This window comes from Bombus pyrosoma, linkage group LG15, assembly GCF_014825855.1.
Source record: "Bombus pyrosoma isolate SC7728 linkage group LG15, ASM1482585v1, whole genome shotgun sequence".
Taxonomy (NCBI): domain Eukaryota; kingdom Metazoa; phylum Arthropoda; class Insecta; order Hymenoptera; family Apidae; genus Bombus; species Bombus pyrosoma.
In genome coordinates, this window is record NC_057784.1 from 2894772 (window position 1) to 2911405 (window position 16634).

Consider the following 16634-nt stretch of genomic DNA (forward strand, 5'->3'; position numbering starts at 1 on the left):
TAACGAGCGGAATTAATGAACTGTTCGTTGATTAACTCGATCTTGATCATTTGATCGATGACCATTTTATTTTCCGTATTTCCGTGTATCTTCTGCAGGCTCGATGCGTTTAAACCAGAAGAAAATATTACGTGGTTAATATGGTTGCAACTAGTTCGATCGGAAAGTTTTCGAGGAGCCATCCGACTTAATTAGGATTAACCTCCGCGGTAATTCTATACTTGCGGCCTTATTCGGCTTATGTACTCGAAAGGGAGTTTGACGGTATTAACATCGGATGTATCGGTTGATAATCCGAAATCGACTTGACACTCTACGTCTAGAACGGAATGTTTACAAACGTTCAGGAATAGAATTTAATTTTCTCCTAGAAAATGCAATTTTTCTTTTTTTTTTTGGAGATTGCGATACACGTACGTTATCGCTCAAAATTGTCATTTCCAGCTATCACAAATTGTATCTTAATTACAATTAAACGAATAAAATTGAGGATGAATGAAACTGCAACGATTTTATTCTTCGTGGTATAGCTGGATATAGCGGAGTTTTGTGACACGATTTAACTGGCTTTCAAAAACAATATACGTTAATCGAAATAGTGTTTGCATTTAATTGTAAATTTAATCGAACTATCGGACCTCTTCACAGTCTCTGTGTTTTCGGATTAGAAATCCGAGCAAACTGACTTTTCTAAATTCTTTTAGACCAACGGAAGAATGTTAATAGAAACGATGATAGATAGTAGATGCATACAGGGTGTCTAAGAATGTTGGAGTCGAATTTGTCGGACTCGTAATAAGGAAACAAGAAAAACTATATAGCGTAACAACCGATTCTGTTTCGTTTGGAAGAGACGAATTCCTCGATTTTCTTTTACGATGAACGCGGCTCGTAGGAATAAATTGTCATCGGAAACTCGCACGAAGAAAGATCTGTATCACTGCACTTTCGCTCTCAACGTTTGGCTTATCTATGGCGTTGATAACGCGTGGAAAATTGAACTTGGAACAATCGATGCAATGTAACAGGAAACTCGAGTTAAATATTCCGAACGCGATATTCGTTGAATGGAGGACAGCGTTGCGTCTTACATAAGATGGGCAAACACTGGAAAGTATGGAGATAAATAGACGTAGAGACGTAGATATGCGCTTTATTAGGCGGAGTTGGAAGGAAGGATAGAATCTTAGTGGAAACTTAATTCGAACCTAACTCAGATTTAACCTAGATACACCCTAAAGAACCAAGTACTTAGGAAATGTTCAATGGGAACGTGACTGAGATAAAGAAAGAGCGGAGGAAAAGGAAGAAGAAAGATAGAAAGTTAGATGATTGTATTAATCTATCGCCGTGTTTATCTATAAAATTATTATACAGAAGCTTAACACGAGAAGAGGATTGTAATTAAAGAAACTCATCAAGCAGTTTTGCCGGAGTACGTCGATCTATCATTGTCGGTAATTGATAGCAAAGTTGTGGCCTTAACGCGCAACAGGCGTACCCAGCAAGCCCTTTGCCCTTCTAACCGGAAGTAGTTTGCGTGCAATCGCTGCCCAGCCAGATAATCCATCAGATTCTACAAGATACAGTGGCTCGGGAAAGTATTTTTAACTCTCGTTAGTATCGTAACGAGACACGGCCGCAGCCATTATATCGGTGAAATTTCAAACGGATTTGAGAATGTACACAGAAGTTGCATGACGTTTAATGGAAGCGACAGGCTTCGTTAAGATGGCCAAAGTACGTGAACGGTCAATTATTCGTTATATCAATTAGCGAGACCATTTCTAGCGCTAATTGTACATATAAGACTACCATTCGTATACTAATCTTTCAACGAGTGTATGCTTGTTTCTACGTAGATTCTCGGATTGCTTTCAAGTCTCGTTGTTATAATCACGACGAGTTTGTCTTTTTGCGGCAAAATGTATTCGTAAGAAAGTCCATAACAAAGTTCTGCGGGAACTGTCGAGATACTTTCGCGAGTGAGAAGCAAGAAGAGTTATGGATCGTACTTGAAACTTGTCACAAAATTTCTTCGCCAGAATTCAGGCTTTCTAAGCAAATGCAAGAAACGCTGTCACATTGAGACAGATTGTAAACCATCCATTACGAGCTATCGATTGGGGTTAGGTTAGGACGTATCGTCATAGTCTTCTCTCTGTTGTCCACCAACCCAAGATGGAGAGGATACATCGAAGACGTAAGGTGAACCGAGCTGGTAAATCCTTAGGAAACCGACCGTGATTGGGATGCCTAGGGTAGGGTAGACCTTTCTAGAGTCAGCATGCTCCATAAAAAATATCGAAGAGCTGCTCTGTAATTACAAAGAGATTGTTTCCTACCCTGGGATAAGGGATCAAGTCACGCCTCTCGGCGTTCGGACCCTCGGGAAAATCGGGCTTTAAGAAAGTGGAGTTTGCTCGGTTAACTTTATAGCCGTTTTCGACTTTCTTCCAAATTGTTTCCATCGAAATTGGATGGGTAAAGGTTGATTGCTGCTCCTGCGTAGACGTTTCGCGGATGTATCAGCCGTCACCTGACACTCGATTTCGCGCACCAACTTTCAATCTCCGACCATCAGAGTCAATTGCGATATCCTGTAGATTAAATCACATATTTCGCACGATCGGTAACCGAACGATTTGCTCGCAATCGGAGCGGAAAAATGATTACTTGCGTTCCTGACAACGTTGTTACGTTTCTCTCGTCTCTAACGTATCGCGTTAAAACGCTGATTGCCACGCGTGTTTCAGATATCTCGCCGTCATAGATATACACCGTAAGAAATAATTTTTGCAAAATACCATATCGTATCGGAGCACTTTTCCCCGTCAATGTTATCTGAGTCATTCGCACCGTTGAAGATTCGTTGGTACGTGAAATTTATCCTATTCGTTCTAAGAAACGTAGAAAAATGTGAGCCATCGATGACCACCGTGTCACTCGATCGTTAAGTCGAGCGTTAACTTGGGGCACTTGAAGCGGGAAAATATTTTTTCGGCACACCGACAAAAATTGAAGAGTCCGTTTTGAACGATGACACGGGGACCCACGATTCAAGTTCCGATATCGAGTTGGGATTTTCCTTCTGAATTCTATTCCCTGTTCGGCGTTCTCGAGGGTCGGATCAAATCGGATCGATCGAAATTGTCCTTTTTAAATCGAGCAACGTTTTTGTCGGCGATACCATTTGCGTTCCGCGTATATCGCCCGAAGGAGCTCTTTCCTCTCATTCGAGGGGTACACCTGTACCGTTCGATCTATCATCGTTCGATCGAATATTTTTGAAATAATATCGAAGCTTCGAACGATGTTACTGGAATAAAAGACAGGGAATTTTTCGTCATCGATAGAAAATTTTCTTCAATCTTTGGCGTGTCTCGGCTGAAGTTGCTGGAACCAGCAGCTAAAGATGCCATAATCGGGCCAGGAATAAACTCTTCACCCTCTTGGAAACTCAGACGTCGTTACACCCTCGGAAATATTTCCATTCTGACAGACCGCAATCGTACTCCTTATTTTATAGAGTTCGCGGCGCTTCTTTGAATCAAATCGCCGGCTAAATCAGATTCATACAAACGAGATTAACCCGAGTCAGCGTTTCCCGATTCGTGGATCTGCCTGGAAAAATTGATATTTTTCCTCTTCGGAAGCGTTGATCAAAAGCTGACATCGACAGCTTCCTTAATTCGTTAAAATCCCGCGGACGAAATTAAATTACGATAACATCTCACTGAATAATGATCGGAGAATCGTTGCAAAAGCCACAACACTCGTAAAAATTCTACAAATTCAAGTCTAAAATCGTCGAAAACGGAAAGGATCGTCGCGCAGGAGGAGCGTCCATAAACGATGATTAAAAGAATTAAAGGACGTTTTCATGGCGAACACTCGAACGAATTAAACTTTCCTTGATCTTGACCCGATAGAAACATCGCTATTCGAAAGCGGTTGGAAAAAATTTCGAAGATGAAAGAGGCCCTCCGTCTGGTGGAATGAAAAACTCGACGAGAACCGGCTGGCTGACACTTCCCTTGAGAGCGGAATGTTCAAGATGCGTTTCGAAGTTGCACAGGAAATTGTTCGGTCGAAGAGAAACTCGAGTCCTCCGTAAAAGAACAAACGACTCGGAATGATAAACGTTATTATGGAAAGACTGTGTAAAATCACAAAGCGATCCGGTTCGTTCTCCTCGTCCATCTTTTCTTCTATTATGTCGATACGAGTCTCTTGTCACGTTAAAGATTTCGATGGTCGACTCGCGGCATAATTCTGTCGCGTAGCATGCATAAGTTTCAGGCCTCGTCGCAGCCTCGCCGTAACACTTCCCTTTTCATTGCTCTGCCACGAAATTGAGTTGCCGCCGTCGAGAAGGCGCGTTCATTTTCCGCGCACAGCCTTTCTTCTTCCTCCGTCGCACGTAGTATGCAGAAGACACTTATAATACTTTTGGCTTGACGGCTGAGTCTTTAATTCGTCGTGCAAACCACGAAATAATCGTTGCCTGAGGATATTGAGAAAAAGCGAGGGGGTCACGAGCGAACATGATTAGGAGGGAACGAGCGAAAAATCTAATGAACAGTCCGGAGGAATAAATTAGTGCGATTAAGATGATAACGATCGAGGTGCTGGAGAGAACCTGTTGCGATCCTGTTCCAACAAGCTGCGTTGGTCGAACGCCACTCCGGCGAATGAAGATATTCAAATCGCTGGCAATCGATCGATCGAGAAGAGGAGAAGAGCATGGGATAGAAAAACCGTAGCTGTATAACACTCGAGGTAGCTTAAGAAACTTGGATATACGCGGAGCCGAGTCTTCGCATGTGAAAATTGAAATTTTCGCCGATGGAGATTTATCACGCCCGATTGCGCGCAAAAGATTAATTCACGTTCGACGGGCTGTCAATTACGCGGGCAAACAAAGCGTCCGCCGTAAATGAATCGAGAAATAAAGTTTGTTTGCACGGTGCAAAATCACTTTACGCTTTCCTCTGGTAGAAGGCAATAGGGTGCGCGTTGTCACGATATTCCCCGCTGGTTTCATACGCAGTTCACCATAAAAGAGTGCGAGAAAGAGCGAAACGAAGTCGTTAAAAAAGATCAATCGGACGAGTGACCATCATTGGAAAACAATAGCAGCTTGATCAAAGACTGTCCTTAGACTGGAGAAATACAGAGAAAGAGAGAGAAAGAAAGAGAGGGAGAGAGTGTGTGTGTGTGTGTATGTGTCTGATGAAGAGCCTCGCCTGCCTTTTCGTCAATTTTTATTTGCTACACGGCACTCGTTACGAGCGGTCGAGAAGCAGATCTGTTGTTCTCAGTGCAGCGAATCGATTCCCATGAAATCCTCGATCGACGTGTCGCGCAGCCACTTGGTCTATCTGGTGATCCCGGCGTTTCACTCGACGATACGCTAATAGTACGATGCCGATATTACGTCTAGTACCGTAAACGAGGTTTCTCCGTGTCCCGACGGATGCTCGAGGATCGTTCGTTTATAATTTCGTCCGACGTCGCGGCCATCTCTTTGCCACACGATGCACGATGTGTACGAAGGATACGAAAGCACAGGTAGAAGATAGAGAAGAAAGAGAAACGTGAACGAAGAGAGCGATGTAGTTAATCATGCTGGTTGATGTATCGTGCTGGTGTTTGGACAGATTGAAAGCAAATCGAGCAACGTGAAGATGTACGCCGTTCAATCGAGCACACTGGTCTCATGCACGAGGGGTTGGTGTGAAAGACAATCATTTTGTAATAATTGTACGCAAAGATGTATATACACATATGTATATATTAGTGGTATATAGTCACGAATTTTGGCGGTCCCGTTTTGAAGTGAAGAGCGTGCTGTGATGTTTCTGGGTAAATTCGTAGCTCACCTGGGGTAGAATCATGACGTGCGGCAGCTGGCGCGCCTCGCCGCGCACTGACTCTTCCGCACCCCGAGCACAGCCTCCTCTCGCCCCCTCCTACGTTTTCCTCCCTCCAACTCTCTTACTCTCTCGCTCTGTTTCTCCCTTTCGCTTCCTTTCTCACTCAGCATCCACCACCCTCTTTTCTGCCCGATTCTACCCTCCTTTAGTCCTGTTGCCTCGAAAAAGCAGGCGAATCGGGCAACCGCGTTCGACAACGACCTGCTGCTTTTCGTCGACGATTCTTCTTCGCATTTTAGATTATTCTCTTAGCTTATTTATTCCGAGCAGCCGCCGCTCGTTACTTTTCATCTTGTCCCGCCAAACGCTAATGAGGATTTTTGCATTTTCCTGTTGCCGCTTTGCGACGACTGCGCTTGTTTTTTCGCTCTAGTTAAAAATAATAATAAAAAAGAAAAAAAAAAAAGGAATACAACGTATAAAGTGGTTCAATTACGAATTTACCCTATGGAGTTTACCGCCCATTTCTATTATCGATTCGTCGCTGTCATTCGTCGTTCTCATTGTCCCAGTGAATTATTCGTATATCGTCATCCGGGGCGCGTGAATATCACAGTCGAATGTCTAATTATGGGAAGGAATTTCTTTTCTTCTTCTTCCACCATAGAATATATAGACTTGCCCCGATATCCTCGTATACAAGTTATCTTATAATCGGCTCGTGTTTAATCGCTGCGAATTCGATTAAGTTTTCCAATATCAAGTGACTATAGGGACGCCGAGTTGAACTAACCTTACGAAGGCTAACGCGCTCGTGAATTATTCGATCGCTATTATTCACCGAAGATTGCATGTATGATATAGGTATATTCACACACGAGAGCTTCGTTAACTGGCTTCGATTAATTCTTCTGCTCCCTTCTATTCACTGGATATCAAAGTAGGCGCATAAACAGCTTCTCGTGGATCCTCTGTATACAGGTTTCCCAGTGTCGCTTTATTCGACGCGTCTACCACTCAATTGACACTGAAATTATGGAAAGCGTAAATACGATATAATTTCGTTGTCTGATTAATTTATTTCGACTTCCGTTCGTTATAGCCTCACATACCGAAACTGATATCTGCTTTACAAACTGCTTCGTGAGCAATCAAAGCACGAACGAAACATCATAACCGTACACGTTCAGTCTATCCCGCGTGAATACGTAATTAGCTTCTTCCCTCCTTTGTCAGTCGTGACTGCGATCGCAGCTTCATCTTTTTGATAATCTTTCGAATTTGTGATCTCAGACGGAAACAACTGAAATTTAGGATAGACGATCTCTATGGTCAGCCACGATATACACAGTGACTCGCGAAGGTATCTGAATATTTGTAGAAAATTTGTTTGAACGTATTGTACGAAAATTTTTGTCGCATGGAACTTTTTATTATTTATTATTTATTAATTAATATTACAACGAGGCAGCACGAGTCATAAATATACAGAGTGTCCCAGTGATCGCGTACAATTAGCGAGACAGTGATTCTATAAAATACAGTTTCTTCGTACGAGGCTTTGTCGCCGAGAAAATCGGGTATATAAATTTCTTCGAGAAAATTGGCTATAGAAATTTGTGAAAGACGCGTAAACTTGGCTAATTTCTAACTGAATACGAGTAGACCCTCAGCGAGATGTTATTCTGCGTCACAGAGCAAAATAAGTTTTTCAAAAAATGTGTCCTTTCGAATAAATTCTTTCGATCGACTCTGTTTCCAAGAAAGTGGAGCTTTTACACGTTTGCTCAATTCTTTTACCCATACGTTTTCCATGAATTCTCAAAATCGATTCTCCCAGAAAGAGCATCGACGCTTTATTCTAGATTTTCGACATTTTCTCGAAAAACACTCAGCAGTACTCTGACTATCCCTGATGATCAATAACGAGGTTTTGGTACCTTCATTATCAATCATCTACACGTTCAATACACGTCATTCGTAGTAAACGTCTTCTTCCTTAACGAGGTTGATACTTAACAACACGACAAAATTTAATGAGCGATACTGGTGCGACAAATTTAAACTCGCATAAAAGTTCTAATATAATATTTAAAATCATTATATATAATATTATTATATAATATGGATATATAAAACAGAGTAATATCTCACATCCATCGAACTAACGTATAACGCTCATAATATAACACGCTCGATATTTCTATCGTAAACATTTGTCAAGTACTTTCGTGAAGTAGAAACAAACAAAAAAATGCTCGGTCATAATAAACACCAGTTTGCTCGCGCTGTTTAGCACATTGTATTGGATCGACGATACACCACGAACGTTTATTAGTCGTACCCTTGACGATTTTGACTTATCGCACGTGTCGGAACGACAGTCGTGCTTCGACGATCGAATCGATAAGACGAAAGTGACATGTTGCTTTAATGAATCACTTATATAAGGGAATAAGTACCGCGTGGATAATCTTCGTAACAAGTACGACGTAACCTTATTACAGTGAAGTGCATAGTGCAACGTACAGAGTGATCCTCTTCGGTTGGATTGTTTTTATCGACGTATCGTCTCGACACTACTAGCTCGCGACATTCACAGGACATCATGCTGTAGAGGGTGAGTGCACTTGCGCAGTTATCATTGCAATGTTACTATCGCTCAAAAGTGTCCCGATTTTTGCTTAATTTTTGACAGTATGTATCGTAGTTAGAAAACGAACTGCAACTAAAATGATTTCGTTCTTTGTGAAGGTAAAAACGTACAGTGGAATATTGCGACGCGATTAAATTAATTTTAAGAGAGACAGATGTGCAATGCGAAGAAAAACTTGTAGAATTATTTTGTTCAATTTTTGGATCATAAGATAGCTAACGGGAAAACTTCGGCCGTTGATACGAGCTGTTGATATTTCAAATGATAAATTTGTTGCTTCCAGTTACCAATTCGCCATTAATTTATACACCGTGGCAAAATTCACATATATATCGTAATTGCAAATCGATCAACTAGAATGAAATGACGCAGCGATTCATGAACGCTTTCAGAAAATTTATACCGTCTTTGTCCTCTGTTTTTTTTTTTTCTCTTCAAAGGTCATAGTTGCTCTTATAAATTCTAGCGCTGAAACGGATTGCGTGCCGTGCGTTCGAACTATTTAAGATTCGAGGGGCGAGACGGTAAAGAAAGCTCGCGATAAACATTTGTGGAAGTAAGCGTGACCGTGTAAATTTTTTCTCCATTCCCTTTTTTGCGTATCATCAGCGATAAACGTATATACGTGGGTCGGTTTGTGTGAATTTCTGAATCACCACTGGCCGCTTGTCACGCCATGAATAAATATGGCCAACGTATCGACACGGATATGCTCTTAGAAAAACGAGATGGACGGTCGATCGACAGATTCGTTGACGAAAGATCAGCGGGGAAGCGAAAATTTTGTCCTCGCGGGGGCGGCGTAATTTCGTGGATCTTTCGTTTCATCGATTTCGTCAGGTCGCGTCGTGTCGCGTCGTTTCCAACGATCGGCAGCACGGAATTTTTAGGACCGCGACCTCGCAGGGTTAAGAAGGGGCAAGCGACGAAATTGAGCGAACAGATCCGAGGGTGAGCGCGTTTCACTCACGTGTAATGTAAAAAACGCTTTAATGAATCTTTTTTTAAGACAACTCTTTTTTTTAACCTAAGATTCGAACTATACGACTCGAGCCTCTGCTAATAATAGGCCACGTTCTTCCGCGTGTAATAAGAAACGGTGGAGAAATAACGACGGTTATTTTCGAGTGGGAGCTCGTTATTTCGCGAATCTAAAACCGTGCAACCGATAAATTAGAAATAGTACGAAGAATCGGGAGAAACGCGATCGATTAGCGGATAGATAGAGCCAGTTTAACGAAGCGCGCCAGCTTTTCGTTCAATTAAACAATAAATTGCAGGAGTAAATCGAGATTAAGAGAAGTAGGAGGAAACCGTCGATATCGTTACTAACGAATGTCCCAACGATAACAGGGCTGGCTAGCGGACCTTGTCAAGTCGGATATTTCACGGAAGTTTTCCCGATCTAAAATTAACGCCACTTCAGCCTTTAAAGTATATCCGAAGTGGCACGACAGTTTGAAAGAGATTGGGCGGTTCGCCCAAATGAAACGTCGTCGTCTGTCTTTAGTTGCCATCTCGTTTTTATTTAGTTTTAGCATTCGTGACAAAAGCAGGATTCTTTCGGATTTCAATAAAATTCCCCTTCCCGCGTGAAACATTTATTGCGAAATGGGCGTAAGTTAAGTACGGTCGGATTAGGGGAAGCGTTTCCATCGAAATACTCGGATTCCGTAAGTGCGATATGGCTGAAGGAAAAAGTCAAGCGAGCACGAGATTGTATAGCATACGGCGGTGAAAGGAGTTAAAAAGGATTCTCCCAACCTAATTCACGTTGAAACACGTTTTTCGACCATCGAATTTTTGTTTATCCATTTTTCCCCGTCTCTACGATTGGAATGACATGGAACTATCCGATCGAAGAGAAATGTGTCGTTTTTAAATAAAATCCAGTATCGACAAAACGTGGAAAAAGCTGAGTGCGAAGAGAGAAATGCATTGAACCTGTTGCACGTCTATAAGAATAGCGAGAACTACTGACGTAAAGTCGATGTACATTTTCTCAGACTCGCCCTTTATATTCGCTGAGATAGTACGAAATCCTCTGGAGAATTCGGCTTTGCGTATTGTCACCTGATACATTTACTATTCCAATCGATCTTCCTGCAATTCTGTCGAAATGCAACGGGGAAATATTGCAACGTGACAAATAGTACGCTATCCATCAAAGGCACAGAGGCTAAAAGCTGCATTATCTCTGCTTTCTTCTTTATTTCTTATTTGCTCGTAAGAGCAACTCGAGTCGCGAGAAAGAAATGCTGTTGTTACGGTTTATCTCGATGAAATGTTACGTGGAGTTTCTATTTACTGGCAGCCGATCGATCTAAAAGCACATCAAGATCAAGAAGCTTGATAAAATTTCAATCGTACATTACATCCGCAAGCTGCGACCTGCGATTTTTTACTTGGAATCTTTTCACCTTTGTAGCGAGAAATTCTTTTCGCAATAGTATAATTCGATCGTTAACCCCTTGACTGCTGTTAACGTATACGTATAGCCTTTCACTTGTTATTTCCATTTTGCTTTTCAACTGAAAAAGAGACTGCTTTAACGATATAATAATAGCTGTTATTCGTTAATTGTTTTGACAGCTACCTCGTTCATCATTTCACTAGCTCATTTCGTTTCAGAACGTCGCGTTGCGAGTATAAACGTGTAAGTCGTGTGTTCATCGACTCTGTAAATTAAACTAATCGTAAAAAAAGTACAAATTTTTTTTTTTAAATAGATATTCCATTACTTCTGGCATTCACTTCTGACAAACGAATTTATGAAAATAAGATTTCTTTTTCGAAACGTTGAATATTAATTACGTATTTGAAATCGAATACGGAATCGATAATATTGTAGAAAGCGTAGTAGTCGATCGAATTGGCCTGTTAGATGCGGAAACATCAACTTTTAGTTTTACAAAATGAAATGACGGATGAAAAGCGGCCTATTCATAAATAAAAGGATTATTACCATTCCGAATGATAAGTCGATGCTTCGGATTAACTGTACGAACTTCAATTTCGCTTTATAGAAATATCATAATAATTTCCGTAATTATAGAAATTCAGAGGGCGATATCCGATCGACGAAGTAACGAAGGTTAATGGAATTTGATCGAGCAACCAGAAATTCTACTTTCCAAGCTTTCTTCAGAGAACGTAAGCTTCCCAAGCCACGTTTCTCGATAAGCCATCGGAGGAGCGTGCGTTTTTCGAGCATGCGGACAAAAGATGGCGACCGTGTGTGCAGATAATCAGTTTATCCAGGCATACTTGCCCTATTTCGCGTATTATGACCGGTTATATGCCCGACGGGGAATCCCTTATCTGAGAAACTGTCACCCGTTGAATTTCTCCGCCACTAATTTAACCCCACAGCCTGTGCCGTTTTCCTAGCTTAAGTTATCTGACTTTAATTCTGGCCATGTCCTAAAATTTATTGAAAAGAGAATGGATTTTCTTTTTCCTCTTCTTCTTCTTCTTCTTCTTCTTCTTTTTGTTTCTTTGACAAATTTGAAGAACAGACGTGATCGAAGGGAGGACGATATAAAGTCGTAGCACGTCGACGATTTATCGAGCTGAATTAATAAACTTTGCTCCGGCTATATATAATATTCCTCGAACAGGTCTTTCCATCGATATGTAAATTTTCATCGTTTCTTGTCGTTTGCAGTTGTTAGCACATCTGTTGGTTTCGTCTAAAATAATTAATTTCCATTATTAAAGGAATAATCAATTCACGAGAATTATTTGTTAGTGCGAAGTAACGATGTAGCTTACATAATGGAAATATTGAAAAGTCATTTGCTACACTTACTGACGAAGAATGAATTAAGAATTATACAATATATATCATCACAGTTTGCTATCATTTAATAAAGTCGATCTAAGATCTTCGATAGTTTTCAATCGGAAGGCGTGAGCGATCGTTACACGTAATAACGAGGTTGATTAATTACCAAGCTTCCGTACAGGTTTGTTATTTTAATAATCGTTAACAAGCTCTAGACGTTTCCAATGATATTCAAATCGGTTGAATCAGCCGGCTATGAGAGTTACAGCGAACGTTATTCGATGAAACTAACTTTACCACAACTCTGCGATGGTTTTGGCTTTGAGACACTATCTATACGTAGAATATATGCACAAGCGTCTACGCACTGAATAATAATTGGTTTCTGAATAATAATTTATGATGTTACGTTGTAGTTGGAAAGGTGGAATCGACAGTCTTTCTTATCCAAAATTCATCGGCTAAATTTTCCATCAATTAGCTAGAAAACTCCACGAAGTCTGTGAAAATATGAATGTCACTCGCGCGATCATCTACGATTAGATTTTGCATCGTGCTTTTAAATGAGAAAATATTTAATTTTATTATCTATTAAATTCTTATTATAACATAAATTCGTCATAGCTGTGCTGGTTTGCTTCTGGACGGCAGTGGACATTGTGTGACGTAATTTCCATTATTTGAATTTGGTCGAAAATCCAGACTCGATATTAAATTTAATCAGTTAGACAGGATAGGCTGTAAAGAAGATAAACGTGATTTCATCCATCGGTCGTAACAGCTGTGAACATTTGGTCGAATAGATTTCAACATACCACCGTTGGAACGAGTAAAGCGAGAGAGACTGGGAGATTGGAATCGGTCGAAAAAATACTTTAAAGCAGGACATATGGAATATGAAGCAACGGCGTGTAAACATTCCTATAACTTCTCTATCCTGTTCCCAATGAAATCACCTTTCGCGTGTCATTGACAAAATTGAATTTTGCTTATTTCATACCACCTCTTAAGAACGCGGTGAGAAAGTACAATTGAAAGATTTAAATTTTGACGCGTTGATCGATTACGGACGAACGAGTGATTTATCGTCATGCTATAAATACTTCGATTCGATTAAATCTCATAAAGAACGTGTAGAAGCTAGAAAAGAGATCCTGGAAGAAGAGAGCTTAGAAGAAAGAAGCTAGAAAGAATGCCAAAAATATATTAACACTTTGACTGCCACGCCGAAATCGTATGTTTCAGGACGCCAAAGGAATTTTTATAATTCAAAGCATATAATGGCAAAATTAATAATGAATTGATGATGTGTAGTATCGTGGACGAGAGGCCTAAGATATATCGGGCGAACTATAAACAATGTCGCGAGAAAGCCGAAGTGCCGACAAGCCCAACAATGTATCGTCGGTTCTTCGATCGAGTAGTTACGCGGAAAAGGCCTGTGTGACCTTGGCTACGAGCGGTTGCGGAACACGTGCGTGGTGGGGCTAAGACAGAGGACAAAGGGATGCTAAGGGAGAAAGACGAATTAACAGTCAGTGTTAGTTGAGAAGTCAGAGAGCGTTAATCGAGAAGTCAGGGAGTACGAATTGTGTTGTCGAGAGAGTGCGGTCCGCGTGAGAGAGAGAGAGAGCGTGCGTTAGAACCGTGGTGACGAGAGTTACAAATTAACTATTTAGTTGTCTTAATTATAGTACGTTATCGTATTTAGTTCTCGTTAAACAACCATCGTTTCCTCTTTAACCAACACCTGTTTAATCCATTTTAAATAAACTAATTGTAGTAAGATCCTACAGATGTAAGACAACATTCTTCCTCAATGGACCGTTTGTCTTATCGATGGTCACGGGTGACCACCGTGGTGGCCCCTTGGTAACAGTTGACAGCGACATATTATAACAAGGCTTCGTTTATTTCAACAAACCATTCGCATTCGTTGTTTCGTCGTAAGCAAAACGTGCAGGAGATATTAGTAAACAGTATTTGCTCGTTCTATATATAATAGTAAGGTATGTTTACACTTCTAACTTCAATTATATGATTATAAAGCAGCATTTACGATTATTTTTTTAAGCTGTGTTTATAATGATATTCGTAGATTACCCCTCAAAGATATGGATACAAACATAGTGCACCGTTAGATGCAAGATTTGTTCTCCTATTTTTTTTATCGATGTTCTAATAAAAATGTTTTATTGTTCAATGGGGAACTTTTTATTTCAAAGTATCTTCTATTTATCTGTTATATTCGAAATGCCCTAACTGTCAATTTTCATTCAATTTTTACAATTGTAAGAAGTTGAAACGCTCCGGTCACCAATGATCACCGTGGTGTCACAGGAGAAACCGTGGCCGGTCATATTAGACCAACGTGGCAGTCAAAGTGTTAAGCGAAGTTCTTGCACCTTTCTTTTGTAACCACGATGTTAAGCAACAGATTTTCACCACGTAGATCGTTGGAGAAAAATTGCAAAGGAAATGTTGTGTCGACGCAACTTTGTCCCTCAAGGCGTAACGCGACGATATTCCTCGGAAGTAAAACACGCCGAGACTCGAAAGACATATCCTTGGCGTATGTCTGAGATTCTCCATCTAGGAAAAGATTTCCTTTTATCGGTTATTTCGGTTATTTTGCGACGGTACAGGTGAAAGATTATGTTACTTTCGCAATTGATGGCATATCTTGTATCAAATCAGCCTCATAACGTAGTTGAAACGACTCGCGAAGATTTCCTCGTAAATTTTGGAAAACCTATCCTCTGAAAGTTACAATTTTTGAGCCGTGTCGCTGTCAATGCCAAGCAGCGATATTTCACGTTACATTCTACTCGAAAACGACGAGACGAAAGATTCTTCTAGCCATTCTACGCAACATATTAGTTTTTTAACACCTTCGTAAAAACGGTACTTGTATTTAATCAAAAGGTGGTCTTTGCGAAACAGCTTACTGTGGGGATTACGTGTCAAAACTTTCAACTTCGTAGACGAATATTTTCATTTCGCTAAGACTGGGTTGTTTGAAAATTAAATCACAACCAAATAACGTACCGTCAAAGTTCCAAAGAAACTGGAAGGAAGTCGATTTACGCTAAAGATACTGCGATGAATTAATTCGTGCAGAATATTAGGCGAATTGGAAACGCTGATTTGAATTTCAATGCGCTTTCCGAATCGTCCTTCAAGCGTGTAACGCAGAAATCGAGGAAAGGAGAGCGGAGCTGGTGGCTCGCGAACCGAGTAAACATCTGGGGTCTGATTGCATATGCAGCTCATCTACTTGCAGTAGTATCACCACGTGACGACTAATAGTCAGCCGACCGTAACTCATTGACAAAGTAGAGTCGTTCGACTAAATTGCTTCGACGGTTTCAATTGACGAATGGCGTTCGTTACCCGCTGGTAGATTCCACGGAGTTGCCACGAAAAAAGTTTCGCTCGTCTCGAATTAGGATTTAAGCGTCTGCATGTAAAGAAATTTCAAGCAAATTGTTGGAAGGCGAGCGCGTGAACGCAATAACGTTCTATTACGATGGGAAAGTAGGTGTTACGAGAAAGAAGACGTAGCACTTTCTTTTCTCTCGTTACTTTCGACCGAGAAATCGAAAAATAAAAATTTCTGTAACACCGAATATACAGGGCGTTTCACGAAGTTGGGCTCAAACTTGAGTAGTACGTTGCTTAAGCGTAAAATCTAGTAATTTGCGTCTTGAATCGCTCTTTTGGTTTGGTTATCCGATTCGAACAGTCATTTCGTATTTATCGTGTTTTACGCGAATCGCACGTTGAAGAAGAAACACTGTTACGAAAAATTTCAGACAAACATTATATTTTGCATACGTTAATAACTGCAAATGTGAAAAGGTTGTTCATACTCTATTACAAGATAAACTGTAACTGTACCAGAACCATTGCAAAAATATTGTTAATATTTATGACCAAATATCTTCCCGTAGAAAGTATTAAATTCATATTAAACACATCACCGACACATTTTGCTTAAATGCCATATGCGTTTCTTGCATATTTATCATATTTATGCTCAGGTTTTTTGAGGCTCTTTGCTTGCCCCGTTGAATGCTACATGCTGTTGAAATTCCAACTTTCTGAAATATCGCGTATGCAGGAATATAAACATTTCGACACGGAAATCTTAAAACGATAGCGATAAGAGAAACGTTTTGTATCAGCGAACGTAATATCTTCGCTTCGCGTTGTATCGGGAATATTCAAAGAGAATGGGAATTCAGACGTGAAAACATTCGTTTCAAAAATTTCTTCTATTCTTCTTCCTTCGTTCCTCATCGATTGGCTG

General features: G+C 40.5%; 2 protein-coding genes across 4 annotated transcripts in view; one reads left to right on the forward strand and one right to left on the reverse strand.

Annotated features, from left to right (window-relative positions):
• Positions 1-5928, reverse strand: part of LOC122576066 (dopamine receptor 1-like) — a 59435-nt gene extending 53507 nt beyond the window's left edge. For 2 of the 3 annotated variants that reach the window (XM_043745865.1, XM_043745861.1), the window contains exon 1: positions 5886-5925. Coding sequence is in view for 1 of the 3 variants with exons in the window: in XM_043745864.1 (XP_043601799.1) it covers positions 5886-5900 (15 nt within the window). In the remaining 2 variants the exon portion in view is untranslated. Of the gene's footprint in view, positions 1-5885 lie in introns of all 3 variants that reach the window. The other variant, XM_043745864.1, reaches the window with a different exon arrangement.
• Positions 5929-8297: 2369 nt separating this feature from the next.
• Positions 8298-16634, forward strand: part of LOC122575575 — a 79442-nt gene continuing 71105 nt past the window's right edge. The window contains exon 1 of the mRNA XM_043744674.1: positions 8298-8499. The gene's annotated coding sequence lies outside the window, so the exon portion shown is untranslated. The remainder of the gene's footprint in view (positions 8500-16634) is intronic.